Source organism: Suncus etruscus, chromosome 7 (genome assembly GCF_024139225.1).
Source record: "Suncus etruscus isolate mSunEtr1 chromosome 7, mSunEtr1.pri.cur, whole genome shotgun sequence".
NCBI classification, from domain to species: domain Eukaryota; kingdom Metazoa; phylum Chordata; class Mammalia; order Eulipotyphla; family Soricidae; genus Suncus; species Suncus etruscus.
Window position 1 is genome coordinate 23,403,148 of NC_064854.1, and position 26,055 is coordinate 23,429,202.

Below are 26,055 nucleotides of genomic sequence, written 5' to 3' on the forward strand. Positions count from 1 at the left end.
TCTCAGGGGGAATACAGATACACACATACCAGCAACCCATACACACACATACGATCACACACACACACTCCGGACACATACACGAGCAATACACACACACACACACACACACACTAGCAATCCCTTCGGCCAGGATGTGCGTGAGTGCAAGGCTCTGGCTCCCCGTGGACACACACACACACACACAACACCACACTCACTGTGGGGACCCCCCCCCAACCAACACACGCAACCAGCAGCTCATACACACACAACCACACACACACATTCCTATGGGGACCAAACACACACACTCCAGCAAACCATACACACACACACACACACACACATACACACAACCACGCATGCACACACATACAGTTCTGTGGGGGACCAGACACACACACAACAGCAACCCACTATACACACATCATCAAACCATACACACACGCACCGGACACACACAACAGTACAACAGCACCCCATATACACACATCAGCAACATACACACGAACTCGGGGGCTCCCTTCAGCCTCAGGGCAGAGCCCCTTAGCGGAGACAGTGGTGTTTGGACAGGGGCTGCAGGGGAGGGGGCTTGGGGCATCATCTCATGGGGTTAGGAGTGAGGATTCCCCCCTTCTGTACCCCCAGAGCCCGCGGGACTTGAGCAGGGCCTGGGGTTCTGGGGGTTGCTTCGCAGGCGGAGCCGAGGCGGGGAGGGGGACTGACTTGCATGGGAAGAATTGGGTCCTTTTTTTTTTTTAAGGAGCGACCCCCCCCCTCTCCGGGGTGAAGGATGGAATATTGGGGTCAAGGATGGAATATTGGGGTCAAGGATGGAATATTGGGGTCAAGGATGGAATATTGGGGTCAACGAGAGAATGAACCCGAGCCCCAAATTTGGTACCCGAGGAATCCCCCAATAATCGCCCTTGGCTCACACATACACCGCTTTTGATAGAAATATTTGGAGAGATGGGTGATTTGGTAGGCACAATTTAGCGAGCTCTGTTAGCTCTTTGATGCTTTGAGGGAAGGTGTGTTGTTTTGGGGGGCAGGTAGAGGCGAGAATTTGGAGGTTTGAGGGCATGTTTGGAAGCAGATCCTTGGCAAACTAGTGGGGGATGGATCAAAAGGAAGCCTGGACCCCTCAGAACTAGGTTTCCATCTCCTCATCCCTGTACCCCGCAATCATTGAATCATTCACTGATCACGCACAGAGCTCATTGTAATTAAATTGTTTATCCTGTATGTTTTTGTTTATTTTCATTGCGAAAGGTAGGGAGTTGGTTTTCCTTTTTTAAAAAACAAACGAACACAAAAAACTCTTTCCTAAGTTCATCCTCAAATGTGTCACCGAATCTCCCAAGTTTTGGGGTATGAGTCGAACAGGACTCAGTCCAGTCATCTTGACTTTCCCCAGCTGAGAAGTCCGACTTGGGCGAGGCACTGAGGGTGCTCAAGGTTCCAGTGTTTGTAGTCTCACTGCTCCTCTTTTTTTCAAGGAAAGGCAGAGCAGTCTCGGACCTAGCAAAGGAAGTTTTATGTAGAAAGTTCATTCCAGTGCTGTTTGTTAGGAGCCACATGGACTCACTGGTCGCTTTCTGGTGTCTTCCAGTTTAAATAAATGTTCTTTTATTTTATTTATTTATTTATTTTGGTTTTTGGGCCACACCCGTTTGACACTCAGGGGTTACTCCTGGCTATATGCTCAGAAATCGCTCCTGGCTTGTGAGACCATATGGGACTCCCTCCTAGGCTCAAGGCAGATGCCTTAAGGCCTGCGCCACCGCCCAGCCCCAATAAATGTTCTGAATCGTAGCAGTGGATGAGGCTTTAGACAGAAAGTGCCAGTTACAGGAAACATGCGTCCAGTTGAGAAAATACTTTGCACACAGTGCGCATAGGACAAGGCTCACAAGAGTGATTAATGTTTAAACTTAACCAGAGCTTAAACAAAACTCCTTAACAGTTTTCTCTCCCCTCTCTATAAATGACCTAACTTCCAGCTACTCCATCATCTTCCTATTCTGCTTTTTATGGAGATGTGAGGGCATCCCCATTTGACTACTCCTTGTTCTGTGCTTGGAAGTCGCTCATTGTGGTGTTTGGAAGATCATTAAGACGTGCCAATAACCAATTTGTACCTTCTGCATACAAAGCTTACCTACCCCTCCAGCCTTTTGAGCTTATTCTCTGACTCCTACATTCTACTTTTAAACACATTTTCATTGGAGTCAGGTAAATTGTTTTGTTTGTGCTGAAATTGAACCCAGGGCAGCTGTTTTATTTGGGGGGGGGGAAGCATTCTTGGTGGTTGTGGTGGAGAGTTTGGCCACAGCCAGGAGAGCTTGGGGACTGCTGCTACTCTGCTCAGGGATCACTCCTAGAGGTACTCAGGAGACTGTGTTTGGTACTAGGGATTGAACTGCTATCCAGTCTGCCTGCAGGGCAAACAAAGGCCTCACCCCCTGAGCCATCTCCCTGGCTTCTCTTGCATTGTAGTTCTGAGCTACCTCTTCCCAAGATAAATTGACTGTCAGCCTTTCCCAGAGCCAGCACCGACCAGTTCCAACATAAGCTTTTTCTTCTGTTATTTCCTCTACCTTTTTCCCTTTTATGATTAAAAGTTAATAGACTCAGTTATAATGGAACCATTTCTTGATTACTGTAGCCTGGGGTTTCTCAGTATCAATACCACACACAGTTGGAGCAGTATAAATGCTGTGTGAGGTTTTTAGTAGTGTCCCTGAACTCTACCTTCTAGATGTCAGTCAGTGCCACCTTCAGACCTTCAACTGTGACTTACATTCTTAGTACTGCTAAATATCCCCTCTAGAGAAATAGATCTCCTCTGGAGACCCATTGCTATGGTTTATGAACATCTCTATCCTGATCTAAATTCCTACAAAGTTTAGTGCCTTTATCAGCTTATCTGCAATGATGTAGTTATTTATGATCCTAATTATTTTGTGGGGATTTCTACATTGTTTTTAATGAAGTGAGAATGAGTTGATTGACTGCTAGACAGTAAAATTTCTTGAGTATAGGAATAAATCTTTAAAAATTATTTTTTGATGGGCCGTTCCCAATCCTACTTAGGTGTTATCAGTATAATACCTAGTGCTAAAAAGTAGGGACAATGGGATGAAGTGGCAGGGACTGAACCAGGGCTTTGCACATGAAAGGATTGTGCTCTTATTTAAGCCCATCCCTGTCTCTTGAGCTTACTTTTATGTTTTTTCTTTTTTGGCCACACCTACGGGGTGTTGGGATGGGGAGGACCTTGAAGTGCTGGGATCTAATGTTGTTCCTGAATACACAGCCCTTGAACCATCTCCTTGTCCTTCCCAAGTATGCTGCTTAAAGTTCAGCTTTGTTATTTGCATCAGTTGCCTCTGAACCATCCATCAAAATATTATCTACAAGTAAGAAGACTTGTCTGGGATGCACACTGAGTAATCCTGCACAGTCCAGTAGATTCCCATGGCACCTCATGCCGGTGGCTTTGGTACCCCCAACACCACTGGACATCTTGGGTAATGACTTCCCTCCAGTCATTCTTGGGAATGCCACTTGGAAGGTCTTCCCCTTTTGACACTCAAGCAGCAAACCTGAAAACAACTCTATCCCCAACATATAGTTAGTAAATGCTTGCTAGTGTCTGACAGTAGTAAGAGTTTGGTGAAGATTCATTTATTACATCTTATTTTGGACTTTATTTACATTATTTTAATGTCAGCTGTTCCAACTTCTGATTTTTTTTTTCTTTAAGTAACATGAGTATTTTAGAAAAAGTATCCATAGGGTGGGACACATATTAGGGTGGGAACAGGTCTGAACAGAGGAAGAGGGAATTCTCTTTTGGTACTAAACTTTAGGTTCAGATCTAGGTCCCATCACAGATTTCATAGTTCCCCAGTGACCTGTCCTTGAAAATGCTGTTCCATTTCTTTCTACAAGACATTGGTTCCTATAGATGGGCTTGATCTTCTTAAGGTCCAGAACAGTCATCTCTGTTGTCCGTAATGAGGATCTTCACCAGTCAGCGTTTACACACAGCTTTGATCCTGCAGTCTGGATCTTGAGTTGCTTGAAACCTGCTTAAGTTCAGCTGTTGAGTTATAAAGATAACTTATTCTGTCAAGTTGTTATTTCAAAGTTCCCTGTGATTTCCTGCATGCCAAATCCTGTCATCAGTTACTAGGCTTTGTTAGTGATCTGTTAGCATTCTTTGTTTCTCTTTATTTGATTTCTGGTACCAGCACAGTCTTGTTCCAATTTTATACTTAAATCTTTGAGTGAGTGAGTGAGTGAGTGAGTGAGTGAGTGAGTGAGTGTGTGTGTGTGTGTGTGTGTGTGTGTGTGTGTGTGTGTGTATTTAACATAGTTGTCTTTAGAGGCGGCCTTAGAAAGCTTAGGTTTACGAAATCAGAGGCTTGGTCCCCTGAGCATTGTTGGGAGTAGCTCCCAAGCACAGAGCTGGGAGATGTCACTGAATACAGCCTCATCTTGGCAAGAAATTACCTTTCTTTCTCCCAGATGGACTCTGGAATTACATTTCCTAAATTTACTTTCCAAGTTTGCTGCTTACCAACACTGTGATTTGAACTAATGCTCATGTACTTGGTGCCCACTTCATTATCTTTATTATGATATACTATGATGTTATACAGTATTTTGAGTTTTTTTTTTTCAGACCTAATCATTTCTTCTTACTTGTTTCCTCCTGTCTCTCATCCCTAGAGTCTGGGAGTGAATAATCACTGATCCTTTTACATTATCATAATATGTATCCTTTCTACCAAGATTTCTTGGGGCTGGTGAGGTGGCGCTAGAGGTAAGGTGTCTGTCTGCCTTGCAAGTGCTAGCCAAGGAAGGACCATGGTTCGATCCACCTGGCGTCCCATATGCTCCCCCCAAGCCAGGGGCAATTTCTGAGTGCTTAGCCAGGAGTAACCCCTGAGCATCAAATGGGTGTGGCCTGAAAAACCAAAAAGAAAAAAAGATTTCTTTTTTGTCTTTACTATAAAAATATATCCAGACTCTTAGCATTGCTAATCTGGTCATCAATGGGCAGAGCCTTAGTTTTTTTTGCTATCACTCTTGACCTCAACAATCCCTTCTCACCCATGGAGTCTATGATTGTTTTTGGTTTGGGCCACACCCTGTGCTGCTTCTAGTGGCTACTTTGCCTCTGTACTTGGGAATTGTTCCTGGTGGTGCTTAGGGATTATATGGTGTTTAGGCCCTTTACCTCCTCCTCTAAGAGATTCTTTTCTTAATTGCCTTCTATGAAAATGTATCTATCTGTAACCTCTTATTTGGTTCCCTGGCTCTACTTATTTTTCTATATAGAACTTAATTTCCTTACATTGACTTGTGTGTAATATAGGTTCTACCAGATTGAGAATTTTTCATTTCTAACATTTAGGGGCAGTGCCACTCACTGGTGCATAGTAAGCATTCAGTATTTATTAATAAGTTTTGCATATTTTCCTAGATTTCCTTATAGTATATAAATATGTGTGTGTGTGTGTGTGTGTGTGTGTGTGTGTGTATGTTTTGGGGGCCACACCTGGTGGTGGTCAAGACTCATTCTTGGCTTTGTACTTAGGGATCACTGGTAGGGCTTGATAGCACATATGTGGTGCCTGGGTTGAAGCTGGATGGCCTGTGTGCACTGCATGAACCCTGTCCTCTAGACTTACTCTAGCCCTTCCAGTTAGATTTTTCATGAATGTTATCACCTAAAATATACTAAAGTGGAGCTGAATCTTCCGTAGTGTTCTTCATTAAAATAATGAGAGCATTCTACTTCATTGACACTTAAAGAGGTATCTTTGAATCATGCTCATGCTCCAATTTGGGGGGGAGCATACCCAGTTGCTGGTGGAGTTGGGCAGGATATACTTGCTGTAATGTTCAGGGGTCCTGTAGTGCACAGGGGTCACAAGGGGTACTTCCTGTCATGCTGGAATAACTCCATCCCTATGTCTTAGTTTTTATAATAGGCATTTTCATTCCTAGTCAGATTACTTTGGACAAGTTCTTATTTTATAGATTTGGACATATTTGTAGTCTTTTACTTAGTTACTATCAGCCATAGCTAGATTCTTTATATGAGTCTTTATGTTAATTTCATATCACTCTTCCTTAGTAGTATTATGGGAAGCCCTTGGGTTTTCTGTTTAAATTGCAACTGCAGCATTTACTACTAGTAAGTGAGCAAAATACAGATGTGAGTCAGAACGCCTTAGAGTTCACTTACCACTGTTATAAATTGGAATAAGATGGCTTCCTCACGAAATTGCTGTCAGAACTACGTGAAAAATACATAATATTTAATTCTTCCTAGGCTTGAATATGCTTCAGTGACCCTGTGTTCTAAAAAGCATTCACATTTTTTTTCTCCAGTATTCTTTTCCTCTGTTCTGACATTGAATGGTATCCCAGTTAGTTCAGTTACATGTCAGGAACAAGGGACTCATTTTTGACTTCTGTGGTTGTAGTACCTTACACTCTAAACAACAGATTAAGCAGTCTGTTGTATATGACAGGATTCTTATATGCCTTCAAGGACTGGTTCCTAATTGTTTTGCATCTATCCATTCGTCCTTCTGACCGGAATGGTTCCTTCCTATCCTGTGTGCAGTTGCTTGGACCGGCTTAGCTCACTCTGCTCTTAGAGTAGTCTCCCAAGTTCCCTGTCTCCAGCCTGGCCTGCCATTTTCCAGGTGACTGAAAATAATCATATGGCTCCTTTGATGATAGCATTTCAGTAATTCTGTAGCTTTTACAAGAATTGGAATCTGGCATGTAAGACCTTTTGGCATTTGACTCTGTTTACCTCCTCAATCTCATATTTCACTGCTTTCTTCAGTGTACATTAACTACTACCTTTTAGTTTTTAGACCTCTCCTTGTTTATCCCACTTTCCCCACCCTCTTCTTAGGTAATCTTCTGTTATCAATGTCTCTGTGTTTATCTTTTTTACTTAGATTTATCTTTCATCAGTTTTATTTTATACATCATTTCACTTAGGTGAAATCATCTAATACTATGTTTTTCCTTTTTTCTTTCACTTAGCCTAATTTCCCTGAACTCTCATTTTGCTGCAAATGGTAACATTTCTTTAATGGCTAAATAGTATTTGATTATATGCATGTACCTCATCTTATATCAGGCTAGTCAGCTGTTGTTTTCTTACTTTGATATTGTAATCAAACGTGCTTATATGCTAGTCCCAACTCCATGCTCAAAGGTGCCAGGTTCCTGTGGTGCAAAGGGACCGTGCTGAGGTTTGAACTGAGGCTGCTTGTTTGAATATCCTGTGCTCAGCCTGTGGACCTCTGTACAGTTTAGAGTGGATATAACTTTTGGTGTTTGTTTTCATATTCTTTGGATAGAAACAACAAGTCAGCTGACAAATAGATCAATTTTGAATTTTACTTTAGGGGTGGATTTGGGCCACATCCAGCCATGGTCAGGGTTATTCCTGACATTGTTTTTAGGGAGTGTTCCTGATGGTGCTTGGGGGAGGGGAGAGATCAATTTCTTCAGAGGACTGACTGGGTGTTGAATCAGGGCCTCATAGATGCAAAGCACTCTCTCAGCCCTTTGAATTATCTTTCTGACTGCAGACTGTTAAGGTCTGATAACCTAGTACTTTTTTTTTTTGGTTGTCATTCCCATTTATCATCTCCTGCAGACCTTTCTTTCTTTCTTTCTTTCTTTTTTTTTTTATTTTTTCTTTCTTTTCTTTCTTTCTTTCTTTCTTTCTTTCTCTTTCTTTCTTTCTTCTTTTTTCTTTCTTTCTTTCTTCTTTCTTTCTTTCTTCTTTCTTTCTTTCTTTCTTTCTTTCTTTCTTTTCTTTCTTTCTTTCTTTCTTTCTTTCTTTCTTTTTTCTTTCTTTCTTTCTTTCTTTCTTTATTTTTATTTTTTAGTTTTTGGGTCACACCCGGTGGTGCTCAGGGGTCACTCCTGGCTGTTTGCTCAGAAATAGCTCCTGGCAGGCTCGGGGGACCATATGGGACACCGGGATTTGAACCAACCATCTTTGGTCCTGGATCGGCTGCTTGCAAGGCAAACACCGCTGTGCTATCTCTCCGGGCCCCAGACCATTCTTTCTAATGCTTTACATTTTGTGCTCTTCTCTAAGAAGCTTCCACACTGTTCCTTTGATACCTATTTCTTTTTCTAATTATTAGAGCTTCAGATTTCTTTTCTTTCTTTTGGCTACTGCCAATGTTTGTAGGAACTATGCAGTGCTGGGGACTGAACCAGAACTTCGACCTGTAAAGCATGTGCCTCTTGCCCTTTGAGCCGTCTCAACAATCCAAGGTTGCTCCCTATTCCCTCATTTTTTTATTCTTTTGCTTTATTTAAACCCTGTGGTTTACAAAATTGCTCACAATACCATTGGTTCAACACCAAACCCACCACCAGTGCACTGTTCCTTCTACTGTTGACGACCTTAGATTTTTTTTTACCTACGCCCAAGTCTGCTCCCTTGGCACAAGTGCGAAATAATTTATATTGCTTGTTATAACTAAATGGTAATGGAATTATATATTAAAAACACTCAAACTGCAGTAAAAATTTTTGTGAAAGATTGTTTCTCACAATAGGGCCATTAAGGCATTGTAGTTGTGCATTCAGTGTTCTTGGTTTTGTTGAGCTTAGATGGCTTCTATGTTACTTTGACATCTAATTTGATGTGATCTTACTGGGTTGTCAGTTTTATTTCCACATCTGTGGAGCTAGACCAATGAGCTGACAAGTTGGCAGCTGTGTGATGTGTTTGTGGCTGCAAGGGCTTCCAGATGTTCTGATGGGTGGGGTTTTGGGGGAGGCTGTTGCCCTCACTATGAGAAAACCCAGAGTTCTCAGCCAGAAACCTGGCATAACTGGAAGTTTTGTTGGTTAGGTGTAGATGTAGAGATCTGTGAAAAGATGATGAAGTAGGACCATTTGTTGGAGGTGATTGTGGAGTGCGGATGCAGCTGCCTCGAGATTACTTTTCTTTGTAAATCAGTTTCCAACAACCATGTATATTGTGAATGTTAGACTAAATAATTTTAAAGTATTGATTACCATAATTGCAGTAAGAGGATAATTATTTAAGATTTGTTTTCTTCATCAACTTGTGAACTGTGGGGTTTAAGCCATATCTGGTGATATTCATGGGTCATTCCTGGCATTGGTGGGATTGAATTGGGGTTGGTCATGTGTATAACACGTGTCATGTCTTAACACCCTGTATTGGTTAAGTCTCCCCTAACTTCCTGCTTGCTTCATGGTGTCAGAATTATTTTAAAGACAGTTACTATATTAATCAGTAAACTCTAAACTCACTAAAGTGGCCAGAGAGATGACTGAAGTGGTAGAGCAAATGCCTAGTGTATGAGGCCCTGAGTTCAGTCTCTGGTGCTATCTGCCCCCCCAGAGCCCTCTAAGCAGCACCATACTACCCGCAGAACATTACAGGAAGTTGTTTTCATGTGCTCTGAACTTCTCTGGGGGTGGTGTCTACATTTAAAAACAGACAAAAAGCGGCCTGAGAGATAGCACAGAGTAGGGTGTTTGCCTTGCATGTAGCCCATCTAGGACTGACAGTGGTTCAAATCCTGGCATCCCGTTTGGTCCTCTGTGCCTGCCAGGAGCGATTTCTGAGCTCAGATCCAGGAGTATCCCTGAGCTGAGGCTTTAGGCTTCAGTTTTGTTCACCGAATAAAGCTAATATTTCCACAAGCCTAACTGCTAGCTGTTTACCCGCAACTTCACCTCAGAACCGCCGGCTGAACAGGGTGGCAGACGCGTGCTCCAAGCTGGAGGGGAAAGACCTCATCTTCCATCCCTCCATCAGTCAACCCCATCAAGGGCTGATTTGCAACATAATTGTGCCACTGGTGGTGACCCAAAAACCAAACCTAACCAAACCAAACCAAAGACAAAAGCAACTGGACTGGAGCAATAATATAATGGGAAGGGCACCTTATATACACATTGAGCTAGGAGTAAGCCCTGAGCACAGCTGGGTGTGGGCTCTCCCCCACCACCAAAAAAACCCCAAAACCAATCCCACAAAGGCCAAAGACATTCATATAGATATTATTGAAGATCTGAGTTTTTACTACTTTTACCCATTTATATGTTATATGTTAGGTTTAGTATATATTGAATACTTAGTTTGAGAGTAAGATATTGAAAGAATTATCTGAAATAGAGGTGATTACTATAAAGAATTTTCTGTATCATCTGGAAGCTTGAATAATGGTCCTTATTATCTATTATCTTGTAACATATCTTCCATACAATAAAAAGCATTTCAGCATTTACTTTCAAATAAATAACCCATATCATGGTTAGTATTATGAGTAGGGTTAGTCTCATGCTGTCTAGTTTTCCCTCTTCAAACAATTCTTACACATTGGCAGTTGATTCGTTTTTTTATGCCTGGCTATGATCAGATTATTGGGGTATGGAATGTAGCTCAGTGGTGTAATACTTGCCTTACATATGTGAGACTTTGGGTTCATTCTCCAGTACCACAAAAAAAACCCTGGCACAACAAAACAACAATAACAAAAAACCCAGGAGAAAATAAATCCACCCTTTTGGCTTTCTGCTTCTTGAATTAGCACACAAATCCCATTTGGTATTATGTTATAGCGTGGTTCCACTTTTTCTGTGTACTCTCTAGATTTCAAATAGTTAAGCTTCTTCATTGCTTAGCTCTTCTATTTGCATAACTGTATTTTTTACTCTATTCACTTAGTAGAAACCAATTTTGTTTGTTAAATTAACAGTCCTTCACAATATAATGGCACAACCACCCTTTCTGTCAATAATTTCCTTAAATTCAATTGACTAAACTCTCCTATCGAAAGGCACAGAGTAGTAGGTTGGGTTAGGAAAAAAACCAACAATTTGCTGCTTGTAGGAAACATACTTAAAATCTCAGAAAAACAGCCTAAGAGTAAAAGAATGGAAAACAATTATATAAACCACTAGAAAACAAAAATGGTTGGGATAGTCATACTTAGATCAGACCAAATTGCATTCAACCTCAAGAAAATACTTAGAGACAAGAATGGACACTACTTACTGATCAGGGGAACAACAGACTAAGAAGTACTAACTCTGATCAACATATATACACCAAATGTAGTTAGCAAAATCTGTATGGGATGCCAGGTATTAAATCTGAGTCGTGTTTGGGGGACCATGTGGAGTGCTGGGAAGGAAAGTGTGGGTTACAGTGTGTATATGGCTGTACTTATTCACTGTACTATCAGACTGGCCCCAGGGCGTCTCTGAGGGTGAAGGTTTGAAGGGCAGTGGGAAGGAGGGATAGGTATTTGGTGAGAGCATACCAGACTACCTTTCCACTACTAAAATTCATCAGAATTCACAAGACTTAGTACATAGCATGCTTGGCCTTGATTTTTCTCAGTTCTAGATCCATAGCAAAATTGGTAAAATCATAGCAAAGTGGAATGAAATCTGGGTTAAGCTAGAGCAAGCTTTTGAGGGTCCTTTCCAAGCAGAGTCAGTCACGCAGACACTCTTATGTATCCTCCCCATGAATTGTGACAACATGTGAAATGCTGCCAGCGAAGGACTTTCATTAGCAACTCTGTTTGTTTTTGAGAGCTGATTATATAGGCACGCTCTGTTTGGCATGCACCCAAGCTTCAGATTCCCTGAAGGAAGGCACTTGTTCAGCATAAGCCATATTATTTGTTCTGCCTATTTCGGCATAGTGAACAGCTCTTCTCAGTTTGCAGAATGGTGGGAACTCCTCTGAAATCTAAGTTCCCATATACCAGACAATTCTGTGAGCAGCCTTTCAATGGGCACCAGTCAGGCACGTGATGTTAACTCTTTTTCTACAGAAAAGCATCCATATTCAAGCAGTTGCTTAATTTCTTTATTTAATATCTGTAATTCATGCTTTGAGAGAAATTTAGATTCATGTGGTCGTTTATAGACAGTACTGAGATTTCCTATGTATCTCCAGCTCCTACACATACACAGCCTCCCTCACATCAATGATCTACACCAGAGTTCTTGTATGTTACAGTCCAGTTACTTAGATTCACAGGGCATCACCACCTATGAAGGCATGTGGCATACATTAAATACTTACTCTTGGTGTTACCCATGCTAAGGGTTTTGATGTTATTTGTTGTTATTACATATAGAATAGTTTGCCTGTTGTAAAGGTTTTCTGTGCTCTGTTCATTTCCTCCTCTCTCAGTCTCTGCAGCACAGAGTATGAAACAACCTTAGACTGTTCATAGTTTTTGTCATATAGAGTATGCCTTGTTGGAAGGTAGATCAGATGTACTAGATGAAGATACCAGCTTTTATTAGTGGGTGATGGGAAAGTATTGAGGGAGGAGGAGAAGCTCTTTATAATCTGTGATTAACTCTTGTGTCTAGTGATCCATCTTCTGCCCGTGAGTTGTAGGAGTTTGACAGGGCTCAGTTTTTTTCTTCCCTAATCCCATAAGCAGAAAATGAGCTGAAGTAGTAAATTTTCCTTGCCCTAGGTAGATTAGTTATCAGTGAAACCTTAATTGGTAAAATACTGTTAAAATAGTTTGTTTTGAGAGTAGACCTTAAAAGAATGCTGTATTTTATATTGCAAGGGGTTATTTTGCCCTCTCTTCGAAGAAAGAAAGACTTTTATTTTTGTTTTGGGGCCACACCCGGCAGTGCTCAGGTTATTTCTGGTTCTGCACTCAAGAATCAGTACTGGCAGGCTCAGGGACTATAAGGGTTGCTGGGGATTCAAATCGGGGTCAGCAGTGTGCAAGGCAAACACCCTACCTGCTGTGCTGTTGCTCTGGCCCCAAAGACATTTTCTTTGTTAATGTCCTTGAGGACCCAGAGAACTCATGGAAGTGAAACTTATACATGTTTAGGAATTCCATATAATTTGATTTTTTTACTTCTTAAATATTTTTCCAAATAATGTTTTTCTATTTCTTTTTATAATTTACAGAGAAAGCTACCAGTGAGATGAATACTGCTGAGGACTGGGGCCTTATTTTGGATATTTGTGATAAAGTCGGTCAGTCTCGTACTGGGTAAGTGTTGGCAAAGTTTTAATTATATTTTTTATTAACATTAATAAAAAGAGATAGGAGGTAGCATTTTATGATTTAATTTTACTTCAGAAAGGTACTTTTTTGAAAAATCTGAAGAGTCATTCTATTTAGATTACTCCCTGTAAAGGTACTATGACTAGTCACAGTCGTTTTTTGGTTTATGGCATGTATTTAAATGTGCATTTACTTACTCATTGATTTCTACCAATTTGGTTTGGTTTTTATTGTATTTTTTATAACGTAAAAATATTGTAAATGTAGCCAAATAGGCCACTTGCGGTTGTACTCAAGGTATCCTCCTGATTCTTGCTCGGGTCACTCCTACCTTTGCTCTGGGAACCCTATGCCAAATTTGGCATGGAACTCAGGTAGGCTACATGGAAGGCAAGTCCTTAATCTCTGTACTATCTATGGTGTTTTTATTGTTTTTAAATTTGAATGTTTGAATAGCCACACTTGGCAATGTTCAGGGCTTATTCCTCACTCTGTGTTCATTGGTCATTTCTGGTGTTGCTTGCGAGGCCATTTGTGGTACTCTTGATCAAACCTGTTTGACTACGTGCACTTAATTGCTATGCTATGTCTCCAGACTGCTCTGATGTTATTTTGCTAGCTTGTTAGCTTATTTTGTGTTTGGGGCCACACCTGTGCTGTGCTCAGGGGTTACTCCTGGCTCTGCGCTCAGAAATTATTCCTGGTAGACTTGGTGGACCTTATGGATGCTATGGATCTTACCCATGCTATGGATCTTACCCAATCAGCTGTATGCAAGGCAAATGCTATCGCTCTGCCACCTCCTCTGGTGTTATATTTTAAAGTTATTGTATGGATCTAGCCACCACATTTCCTTTCCATTGCTGTACAAATATTATTTTGTAAAAATAGTGAAAAGGTTTAGGGAGCATTGTTGCATTGTTTTGGATTATTTTGGTGGTAGTAGTTTATACTCAGATAGTGTTTCTGTTGGCTTTACCTTCTAAATAGTCTCTGAAAATTTCTTACCCATTTTATTTCTTCTTTCTAGAAAAACATTTTTCTTTTCTAATCCTATTTCATTTTGGAATCACAGTTTTCAAGTACAAAAGTACTTGAAAATATGGATGACATCTGTTTGTTTATTTTTTTGGTGGGGATGAGGACCCACCAAAAAGCTGGATCACTTTGTGCAAGGGAAGCACCCTACCTACTTACTATTGCTCTGATTGCAACATCTGTATTTTTTAAAAAACCTTACACTTTTTATCCCAGCACTGGTTTTATGGGCATGACGTTATTTCTGGATATCATCCTAGTAATTATGATATGACTATCTAGAACAGGGGTCCTCAAACTTTGGCTCATGAGCCACATGCTGCCTGCTGAAGACACTTATTAGGCCCACTGAGTGTTTTTTTTTTTTTTCTACTTCTGCCTGTCCTGCTTGTAGCCACTAGTCCTGGTCCGGCAGTGTATGGGAAGTGCACCCCACTTTCCAACTTCTGTCCTTCTCTCAGTCTCAGGCAGTGATCCTCAAACTATGCCTTCTCCCCTCCAAAAGCAGGCCCCTAGTTCCCATTGAAATACTGGTAAGTTTGTTAATTTTTTTTTGGGGGGGGGGCACCCGGTGACACTCAGGGGTTACTCCTGGCTATGCGCTCAGAAGTCGCTCCTGGCTTGTGGGACCATATGGGACGCCGGGGGATCAAACCGCGGTCTGTTCTAGGCTAGCGCAGGCAAGGCAGGCACCTTATCTCTAGCGCCTGTTAATTTTCTTACCCATTTTATTTCTTCTTACTAAATTTTTTTTTCCCATCCCCTACCTGTATTCGAGACAGGCATTCTACTACAGTAATTTGTTTTTAAGTTCAGTAAGTTGTATTTTTTTTCCTTACTGTTGTGTATGTAAATATTTTGGGGGATTACTATGTTGCTCACCCTAATCTGATTAGGTGATTGTGCCCTACCCTAGGGTGTGACCTGGCATTCTGCTCCCACCCTAGGGTAGGACCTGATTCTGCTTCCACCATTGGTTGGTATCTGATCCCACCATTGGGTGGGACCTGACTCTGGACTATAAGAGCAAGGGTCTGTGGAAGGCGAGAGGCTTTTGCTGGCTGGAACTGAATCGGAGTCTTTGGACTTCAGTTTTGTCCATCCGAATAAAGCAAATATTTCCACGAGCCTGATTGTCTGCGAGCTGTTTACCCGCCGTTTCACCTCAGAACCGTGGGCTAGACAGGGTGGCAGACACGTGCTCCGAGCTGGAAGAAAAGGGCCTCATTCTCCATCCCTCCATCAGTCAACCTCTTCAGGGGCTGTCCTGCTACAAGTAAGTTGTATTTTTTTTCCTTACTAAATTTTTTTTTTAATGTGGAACAAATTTGCATGTCATTCTTGCTCAGGGGCCATGCTAACCTTCTCTGTATCATTCCAATTTTAGTATATGTGCTGCTGAAGCGAGCACTCTTCTTACTAAAATTTTTGATAAGTTTGTTCTTCATTTTAAATATTGTACTTGTTCCAATTTTGTTTTTTTACTTCAAAATAAAATATATGCAGTGTGCATAGGAATTTGTTCATAGTTTTCTTTAAACCATAGTTCAGCCCTCCCAACGATCTGAGGAATAGTGAATTGGCCCCCTGTTTATAAAATTTTGCAACCTTCCTTGGGGGACCCCCGACCCGCGGGGGTGTGGGAATGAAGGTCGCTAGTAATTCGTGGGTTTACTCCAGCAGGACCGATCTGTGACGAAAACTTGAGAAGTTAGTAAGAAAAGTCCTCAAGACAACACATGCTGTTCAAAAGGGGTTTATTGCCCTGGGGGAGATCAGCTTTTAAAGGCAAAATACGTCATAGAGGTGTTACAGTTTTTCCACCAATTACAATTGCAAGCACTCATTAGCATAAGCTGGGGGCAGGTAATAGGGAGGGGTAAAAAGGTAGACCTGAGCACATGTTTATACTAAAAGAGTTTATACTGAAAGCACAAGATAGATCCAAACAGGGTCTTATAAATTTTACTCAGCAAGCATAAATAAAACATCAGCTGTAATCATAATAATCTTTTGCTAACACAAAGGCAAGTTGCTCTATATTTTTCTTTCTGGCTGGATGTATTGGGCTGCTTTAAATTTACTTTAGTATTTGTCTATTTCCTTTGTCCTCAGGGCATGGGCGCCTCTGGTCACATGGGTGACAAGGTCAGGGATTTCTAAGGTGTCCTTTGTTCTAGGTTCCAATAGTTCGGCTCCCCACAAAATTTGAGGACCCTGATCTAGAAGCCTGAAGTTATGTCTGTTTTGCTTTAAACCTATTTTTTCTCATTTGCTGTTAATGACAAATGATTATTTCATTTGCATTTAAAACCTAAGCTTCTCTTCCACATTAGTTACCAACTTCAATGTACCTGTTCTGTGATGTTCACTTGCTCTTCTGGGTGACCTGATGTGTTACTGTGTCTGTCTCTAGTGTCCTCCAGTGAGGCCTTTTCTCATTCCCTTTGCTATTTTTACATTTTTTTTTTGCAGTGTATTTCTGGTGCTGCTTGTTCATTAATTTCATTGGAATTTGAGGAACTATTATGTGTTACTTGGCTATGTATCTCCCCGCCCCCCCTAGATTTCTGTTGACGTTTTGAGACATTCCTTACCTGCCTAGACCTATGACCCAGCCTGGCATTTCTTACCATCTCTATTTCTTTCCATCCATTGTTTATATCCAGTTCCATCCATTGCTTATATCTAGTTGCTTATATCCAGTGACTCTGTTAATCCTCTGTCTTCCATGCTCACTCAGTTGAATCTTTTTAGGGCTCTAAATAATACATTATCATTTACTTCTCATTCAAGGACCATTTTTCTCAATCTAAATACTTGAGTTACCCATCCTTTTTTTTTTTATTTTGGCGCTTATGGTTGGTCTGTTCTTTAGCTTAGTATATTTGCTCCAATTTTTTTCTTTGTCTGTTTCATATCATCTCAGACCCAAATCAGACACTATTGCTTCTGCAAAGCCTATCCTTATACCCTTTACTAAAATTATTATGGTCCCTCTGGATCTTGTAAGCATGCTTTAGAACCATTTTTATTTGTATTGTCTTACAGTAAACTTAGATTTGTCGAGTTGACTTCATTTTATAGAGTGAGAGGTCTGTGAATATTTGTTATACTGAAGGAAGAAGCAAGTAGCTAATTTCTTAGGAGCAGAATCACGATAAGGGACTAGTACGGGACAGAATTACACATATGCCATGAAAAGGGATGTGAACACTCCAGAATGCAGCATGATAGAGCTTTGTCTGGGGAAGCTAAGGCCATTTCCAAGCTGCTTTGCTTCAGAGTGGGATTCTCTGTGCAGGTAAAAACCCCATTGCTAGATTATGTCAAGGACTTTGAACTCTTATGGTCTTATCACTCAGAGTGTTTATTGAATTATCTCCTGAAAATTATCCAGTCTTTGGATTTGAGCCTCATTCATCATTTAAAAAACATTTCGGGGCTGGAGCAGTGGCGCAGCGGTAGGGCATATGCCTTACAAGTGGCTGACCTAGGTGGACCGCAGTTCGATTCCCCCAGTGTCCTATATGGTCCCCCAAGCCAGGAACGATTTCTGGGAGCATAGCAAGGAATAACCCCTGAGCATCACCGGGTGTGGGCCCCCCTAACCCCTCCAAAAAAATTCTTATTTGAGTTTTAGGGCCACACTTGGTATTCAGAGGTTACTTGTATTCTTTTTCTTAGGCTTGGAGATTGGATGCTTGCTGTGCCAAGAATTGAATCCTGGCCTCTGACACAAATTTCAACCCTGTGATTTATTTCCCAATCTCTCGCCTGGATTCGTTTTTGTCTTTGGTCGACTTAATATTGATCCTTACTCAGCTGTTCTTAGGACTTAATTCCTGGCTCTGTGTTTGGGTGGGATCACTCCAGGTAGGACTTTTGAGATCATATGACTATCTTCAACTGGGTCATTCTTAAATCGGAGCATCAGAATATTTAAGTCTTGTCATGGCCGTGATCATTGTCAGGTTGGAGCTCTAGGTTGGTCTTAGTCAGGATGTTGGAGACCCTTGACTCTTGATGTTGGAGACGTAGGGCTTGATGAATACTTTTCAGATCACATCCATGCTACAAGATTCCTCAAATAAATTGCTAAGGGGTTACACTGCCCCTTTTTGATTAGTATATCTAGAGTAGTTTGTTGAGAACTAATATATACATCTATATAATATACAGATAGATATTATATATAATATATGGCATTAGCCTATATATTTTGGAGGTAAAAAACTAGCATGCCAGTTATAAATTTCTTCCTCTCTTGATTCTGCTTATTTTCTCTCTCTCTCTCTCTCTCTCTCTCTCTCTCTCTCTCTCTCTCTCTCTCTCTCTCTCTCTCTCTCTTTCTCTTTATAATTTATAAATTAAATCTCTCTCTCCTCCCCCTGAGGTGGTGGGGTGAGAGGAGCACCACACCCACTGGTATTCAGTGCTTACTCCTGGTTACACTAAGTAATCAGTCTTGGCAAGGTTTGAGAATCATTCGTGGCTCATCCTCATACAGAACTAATAATGTCCTCTGGCTGCTCTCTCTCTCCAGCACCCCAGCTCCTCTCTTTCATTTAAGAGACTAGAAAGCAGAGAAGATAGGCCTTCCGTGGTGTGAGAAGGGAGTCTTAGTGGGATTCTAGAAGTATTCTCAAGTTTGAGGAGAAAAGGTTCTTTTTCTTTAAAAAATTTTCTTGTAATTTTTTTTTTTTTGGTCCTCTGATTAGATCATACCAACAGTGATCAAGGGGACATTCCTGGTAGTGTTGTTTAGGAGACTGTATGTGAAGATGGGATTGAACCAGGGCTGACTATATTAACATTATGCAAAGACTTAATCTCTATTTTCTCAATAGCCCCACAAGTTCTTATTATACTGTTTTAAAACTATAAATATGTGATTTTATTTTTTTTAATTTAAGAAATACTTAGGCTAATAAAAGTTTACCTTGAAATGTTTTGTTATAACTTGGAGTTACTTTTATTTAAATAATATTAACGACTCAAAAATGAAAACTATTTAAAAACATAAGATTGGCTCTTATGTTTCCCTTCTGTTCTCTATGTATGACTTCTTGTTTCTTTTGTGTCTTTCTTTTTTGTCACTAGTAGGAATAAATCCCCCATTCATGCACAATAAGTGTGTTGTGTGCACTGTTCTACTGTAACTGCTTGTTTAATTACTGTCTTGTTAGTCTTAATGCTTTCCTTTTTATTTTGTATGTTGTGTTTTGATTTTTTTGATAATGTAGAATATGTAACACTCAGTAATTTTAAGTGTGTCAACAGAGTACCCCATAGATATAATTACTCTTTATCAGTTTTTTTTAAGAAGCCTGAGATGTTTAATAGGCTGAATTTAAAACTGAAAAGATTCTGAATTTTTTCTGACTTCCTAAGATGCTCACATGACTCTTAGTGTGCATTCCCACTGTGACTAAGTATTGAAAAATGCCTCACCAGTGAAGTCACATGATAGATTGTAAGTCTGTTTATTTAAAAATGAGAGTAGCAGGGTTTTTTTTTTGTCTTCACAAAATAACGTATTGCATAAAATGTTTAATCTTTCACAATTATACTGAATGTCTAATTTTATTGATAAGTGAAAGTAAATTTTGTTTGAAAAATTTTCAAGAACTTATTAGTGTACAATTATAAATTGTATCATTAGTAAGAATTTTCTTAAATAAGATTTTAAAATCTGCTTAAGTTTTATCCTTTGCCTGGTAGTCTTCCCTTTCACAGAAGAAAAAAATAGGACATGCAACTGATTTACTGTTTTATTTTGTTTTAGACCTAAAGATTGTCTTCGATCTGTCATGAGGAGGGTCAACCACAAAGATCCTCATGTTGCCATGCAAGCCTTGACTGTAAGTGGCCTCATTTTATGTTGTACTGTAGAATTATTCGCCTAAATTGAGCCCTTTAACTTTTGACTTTCTGCTGTTTTAGCTTCTAGGAGCATGCGTTTCAAACTGTGGCAAAATTTTTCACTTAGAAGTATGTTCAAGAGATTTTGCTAGTGAAGTAAGCAATGTATTAAATAAGGTAAGGCACATTATTTCTCAATTCCTAAATATTGTTTAATTCTTTACATTTTAATTCACAGAAGTGTAGGCTTTGCTTTAAAATTAAAACAATTTTTGCTAGCTTTCAAAATGTAAATACATGTTATATTTTTTGAAGACTTTACATTGTATAACTTTGAGAATCGGCTTTTTCAAGTCAAATTAGACCTCTTTAGTTCATTGTTCTTTACTTTTTTTTTTCTCTTTGCTTTATATGTATACCTGTAGCCTGGGAGAATTTATGAATCAAAAAGAGATCTACATACAACATGTTATAATTTTTTAGATCTTTGTGTTAAATCATTACCCATTAAATTGGTGCTTTATTCCCCTCTGGTTTTCAGGGTCACCCTAAAGTGTGTGAAAAATTAAAGGCTCTTATGGTTGAATGGACAGATGAATTTAAGAATGATCCACAACTTAGTCTAATATCAGCAATGATAAAGAACCTTAAAGAGCAAGGAGTTACATTTCCAGCCATTGGCTCCCAGGTAATTTTTTAATATGCTGTCATTTATTTTTCTAAAATAGCTAAGTTTATTGGAATTTTTCTTTCGATCTGGTACTCAGTAATGTTCCACACTTTATTTTTCATTTTAAAATTAAAAGAAAAAGGGCAGCAATGATTCAGTTGTTGGGGGGGGGGGAAGTTCCTGCTTTGCATGCGATTGATCTGAATTTAATCCCTTACACCCTATATTATTCCTTGAACAATGCCAGGCATGAATTGTACCCCCACCCCATCCCACACCAAAAATTAAAATAGAAATTTTTTTTTTAAATTTTGATTTTGGGAACACTCCTGGCTGTGTTCAGGGCTTACTCTGGCTTTGTGCTCAGGAATCACTCCTGCTGCTGAAATTAAGTACAGTTCCTGGTGTTCCCCAGAGACACTCATGTAGTATCAGGATGCAATTCAGTGCCTGCATGTGCTTGGCATGAGCTCTACTACCTGAGCCTTATCCCTAGATCCACTTCTCTTTTGTAAGTTAGTTGAAAATTCTACAGGTTTAAAAATGTATGTTTTTATTTTACGTGATTTTGATAATAAGAACCTAGTTGTTTTACTATGTCATGTAATGTGGACAGTTTAAGTATTCTTAAGGCTTTTTAGTTGTAATGAATGATGACAACTCAATAAACAGGCTATCCTTAAAATTTAGGATGATCTGAGAGGTCCTTTTTATTTTAAAGATCAAATCACTTGATTTATTGGAGTTAAAAATAAGAGGATATAGGGGGCCGGAGAGATAGCATGGAGGTAAGGCATTTGCCTTGCATGCAGAAGGACGGTGGTTCGAATCCCGGCTTCCCATATGGTCCCCCGAACCTGCCAGGAGTGATTTCTGAGCAGAGAGCCGGAAGTAACCCCTGAGCACTGCCGGGTGTGACCCAAAAACCAAAAAAAAAAAAAAGAGAGAGAGAGAGAAAGAGAGAGAATATAATGGGTTGATGACAGGCACTTGAAGCTTCTTTTCCTTAGTACGAATTGACTAGTATATAACTTTTCCTTTTTTCTAACATGTAACTTTGAAAGCCATATCTTCAGCATCAGTGCTTCTCAAGCTGAGTGCATACTTTGCTGTAGAGGAGGATGTGGGAGGCCCAGGCTCAATATTTGCCTCTATACCCAGTCCTTTGAAAACCACTAGGAGTAATACCAGGTCATAAAAGAGAGTAACTGCTGGCCTTGCTGGGTACGACCCCCTCCCGAACTTAACCAAACCAGAAACACTTAACTTTTCTTAAAAAAAAAAAAGTTATTTTATTGATATAATTACTTATAAGACTATAAATATTGGTAACTTGGGGTGGGGTGGGGTTGGGGGCCACACCTAGGGTGCTCAGGGATTACTCCTGGCTTGACATTCAGGACTCATGCCTGGTGGTGGTTGGGGTATTCTATGGGATAGAAAAGATCGAACCTGGGTTTGCTGCCTACAAGGCGCAAGTGCCGTATCTACTGTACTATTGCACCTGTTATAATGTTGGTAATTTTTAAAGGTGTCAGGTTGCTAGGTTATGCCCAGCACCAAAATGCCAATATCTTGCCACCACTCTCTGAGCACTCTCCACCAGTCCTGTCATACTCCTGGCCCCAATCGGATAGTCATATTTCAGAAGCACTGACTCTGGATAGTCTCATTTCAGCAAAAATTGTAATTTAAAATCTGATCCTAGAAATACATAAAGGACCTTCTCTGTATTCTGGTTGTCATCTGGTAGTCAGGTGAGATTAAAATTTGTGCGATTTTGTGCTGCCATTTCCAACTCTGACTGCAGAGTATCATTAATGATGTGTAGGTATGACAGACAAATTTCTTAGCTGGTCGAGTCAAATTTGGGGGTTTAACCTCTTCAGGGTATCAAACAGACCTACCTTTTCACACTTACCTACTACATTTTCATTCCAAGGCACTTAATTTATCCAAGTACTCTTTTAAACTTATTTTTATTGTACAAGTACTTACCTAAAATATATTTGGAACATTTAAAAAGTTCTTTTGGTTTTAAACATAGTTTTCTAAACATCCCCAGATATCTAGCTCTTTTTTTTTGATTTTCAAACCGTCTGCTTTTTAGCTTAATCTGTTTATTCAAATGTAAGTAGAATGTTATTCAAATGTAGGAAAATGTACTTAGTGCTTACTTAGTGGACTGTTTCAAGTTTATATCAGTCTATGTGCCTCTGTTCTAACTTCTCGGCAGAAGGTGCTGTAGTTTGAATTTTGTTTTGTTTTTGTTTTTCGGGCCACACCATTTGATGCTCAGAGGCTACTCCTGGCTAAGCACTCAGAAATTGCCCTGGGCTTGGGGGGACCATATGGGATGCGGGGGATGGAACCACTGTCTTTCCTTGGCTAGCGCTCGCAAGGCAGACACCTTACCTCTAGCGCCACCTCGCCGGCCCCTTGAATTCATAATAATTCAGAAATCTGTGCTCGATTGTTAAAAAACAGTCAAATCCTGTGCTTATTCTGTGTATGTGTGTATGTGTTAGGCTGCAGAACAGGCCAAAGCAAGTCCAGCTCTGGTCGCCAAGGATCCTGGTACTGCAGCCAACAAAAAGGAAGAAGAAGATCTAGCAAAAGGTGCGTTGTAGAGTTCTGGTGGTGTGAAAGAATGATAGTTTTCTTTATTTTATTCTTACTCAGTTTTTTTTTTTTAAATAAAGCTTTAAAGTTAAATTGTTCTCTGTTCCTTGCCTCAGCATCTCTGTTCTCCTATTTAGAGACAGTTGGCATGGTATGTTTTTATACTATTTTTGTTACAGCTTATCTATAATCAGCATCAAATACTTTTCTCTATACAAATTCTTTTACTCACAAATTAGTTATACTTTAGAAACCATTGCCACTTGTTTCTTCATTATGTTTGAATTTATTTATAAGTCAAATTCACTTAACTTTCTTATATTCCTGTAGGCTAATAAAATATAATTTATCTATACCTAATAGAGATTTGAGTTTTCTGATTTTTATTTGTTTTAACTAAAGTAAGTATGCTACATTGAGTATCCTTTTTCTTTATATTCTTTTGGACATATGTATGTTTGTTACCTTATTTGTGTTGGTTCATAGGCAGCTACATCTTTAGTTTTGTTAAACATCTAGTTTTTTTTCATCTTCCATTGACATTGTAGGAAAGTTCTTATATTTCATGAGTCTGATAGTTGTAATAATGTCCATTTATTTTAGTTCCTCAATACTCTAGATAAAGTCTTTATTTTATACATTCATCTTCTGTTCTGATTGGTGCTCAAGGGTCACTCACTACCTTGGCTGGCTTGGAAGACCATGAAAAGTGCCTGCCAGGGATTGAACTTAACCCCCAAGAATTAGCTTCAGCCCTTAGAGACCTCTCCCTGACCCTTTTCTCTTGAGTTAATAAGTAATATATTAAAAAAATCTTTATTTGGGATGTTACAGTTCTTATAGATATATAGTACTGTTTTTGTTTTTGCATAAACTTTACAAAACAACTTCAGAAGTTTGATAGAACTTGAAATATATTCCCTTTTGTTGGAATTTGTGGCTTTGAGGTCTAAAGATATTTTTTTCTTTATGAGTCTAAAAGAAATTCACCTTAAATATTTATTTATTTATTTATTTATTTATTTATTTATTTATTTATTTATTTATTTATTTATTTATTTATTTATTTGGTTTTTGGGTCACACCCGGCGGTGCTCAGGGGTTACTCTTGGCTGTCTGCTCAGAAATAGTTCCTGGCAGGCACGGGAGACCATGTGGGACACCGGGATTCGAACCAATCACCTTTGGTCCTGGATCGGCTGCTTGCAAGGCAAACGCCGCTGTGCTATCTATCCGGGCCCACCTTAAATATTCTAACTTTAAATTTTTTTTCTGTTTTCTATTTTGGGGGGCAGGTTGTCACACTTGGTAGGTTCAGGGGTTCATATCAGGGATTTTAAACCTGTACTCTGTACAACTCCAACCTTGGATATATTTTAAGTTTCATTTTCCTAGGTCTTTTATTCTTGAACAGAGGCAGATGAGAAAGTTTTGACTTGGTTGAAAGCAGGGTGGGTAATTTGTACACTTTATTACCTTTGGAATCTGTAGTGAAGTGGACATAAGATTAGATGTGTGAAATGATAGGGAATTTGTTAGGTAAGCATTGACTATAGTTCTAATTCTTATTCTTAGATTGTTTTTATACTTTTAAGGCAATGAAATATAATTTCTCAGGTCCTACCTTTGAGACTGATTTACTAATGCCTCCCTTGAGACTTGGGGAACTTAAGCTATAAGAATGCATAAAATAGGGTTTGAGCTATAGTACAGCTGGTAGGGAGTTTGCTTTGTACAAGTTCAACCCTTGGCATCCTGTATGGTCCCCTGAGCCTGTCAGGATAATTTCTGAGCATAGAGCCAGGAGTAATCCCTGAGTACTGCGAATGTGACCTTAAAACTCAACAAAAACACCCCACACAAAATCAAAGGAGGAATAAAATATAAAATGTATGAAACACATAATTGATTTGATGTTATTTTCATTATCTGAAGTCATTTAAATTGATTTCTGTTCAATAGAAGTAGTCTTCATGCTTGTTTATTTTTCTGAAATTTTAGTTAGGAGTAAAATCAGTAAAAATCCTGAAATGATTCTTGTTCAGTATATTTCCAGTTTCTAGCCAGGAAGAATTGAATGACCTTTGTATGTTTTTTGTACTTCCGTGGTCTCTTGGATATATTAACATTTAAATCATCTCAAATTCACTTTTCCAGCCATTGAGTTGTCTCTGAAAGAACAAAGGCAGCAAACAACCTCACTTTCCACTTTGTATCCCAGCACCTCCAATCTCCTAACTAACCACCAACACGAAGGCCGGAAAGTTCGTGCTATATATGACTTTGAAGCTGCTGAAGATAATGAACTTACTTTTAAAGCTGGAGAAATTATTACTGTTCTGGATGACAGGTTAATAGCAAATTGATTGTTCATATGAAAAAATATAATGTATTCTGTGTACATATTATTTCTTGTCTATTAGCAAATGTAATTTAATATCCCAACTCATATATTTTCTCTATATGGCAGTTGATTGACTTGCCTGTGTTGTAACTGTTTGATTCTTTCTTTTGAATTTTAATTTTTTCTCATCTGTTCTTTAATTTTTTATTTTATTTTATTTTATTTTATTTTATTTTATTTTATTTTATTTTTTGCTTTTTGGGCCACATCTGGTGATGCTCAGGGGTACTCCTGACTATGCACTTAGAAATTGCTCCTGGCTTAATTTTTTAATGCTTTGTAGGAATATATATTATTTGTTATTCATCTAATAAAAGTAATAAAGTTAAGATTTTAGGAACACTTTGACTATATGTATATGA

General features: G+C 39.3%; 1 protein-coding gene and 1 non-coding gene across 2 annotated transcripts in view; one reads left to right on the forward strand and one right to left on the reverse strand.

Moving 5' to 3' along the window:
* The window catches only part of STAM (signal transducing adaptor molecule), a 40,867-nt gene that overhangs the window by 769 nt on the left and 14,043 nt on the right, over nucleotides 1-26,055 (forward strand). Inside the window, exons 2-7 of the mRNA XM_049777783.1 lie at nucleotides 12,995-13,079; nucleotides 19,921-19,996; nucleotides 20,079-20,174; nucleotides 20,539-20,685; nucleotides 23,196-23,286; nucleotides 25,447-25,639. Of these exons, the coding sequence (XP_049633740.1) occupies nucleotides 12,995-13,079; nucleotides 19,921-19,996; nucleotides 20,079-20,174; nucleotides 20,539-20,685; nucleotides 23,196-23,286; nucleotides 25,447-25,639 (688 nt within the window). The remainder of the gene's footprint in view (nucleotides 1-12,994; nucleotides 13,080-19,920; nucleotides 19,997-20,078; nucleotides 20,175-20,538; nucleotides 20,686-23,195; nucleotides 23,287-25,446; nucleotides 25,640-26,055) is intronic.
* LOC126015351 (U6 spliceosomal RNA) lies at nucleotides 15,435-15,543 on the reverse strand. Its single transcript, XR_007498223.1, has one exon. It is a non-coding gene; the product is annotated as a U6 spliceosomal RNA (small nuclear RNA).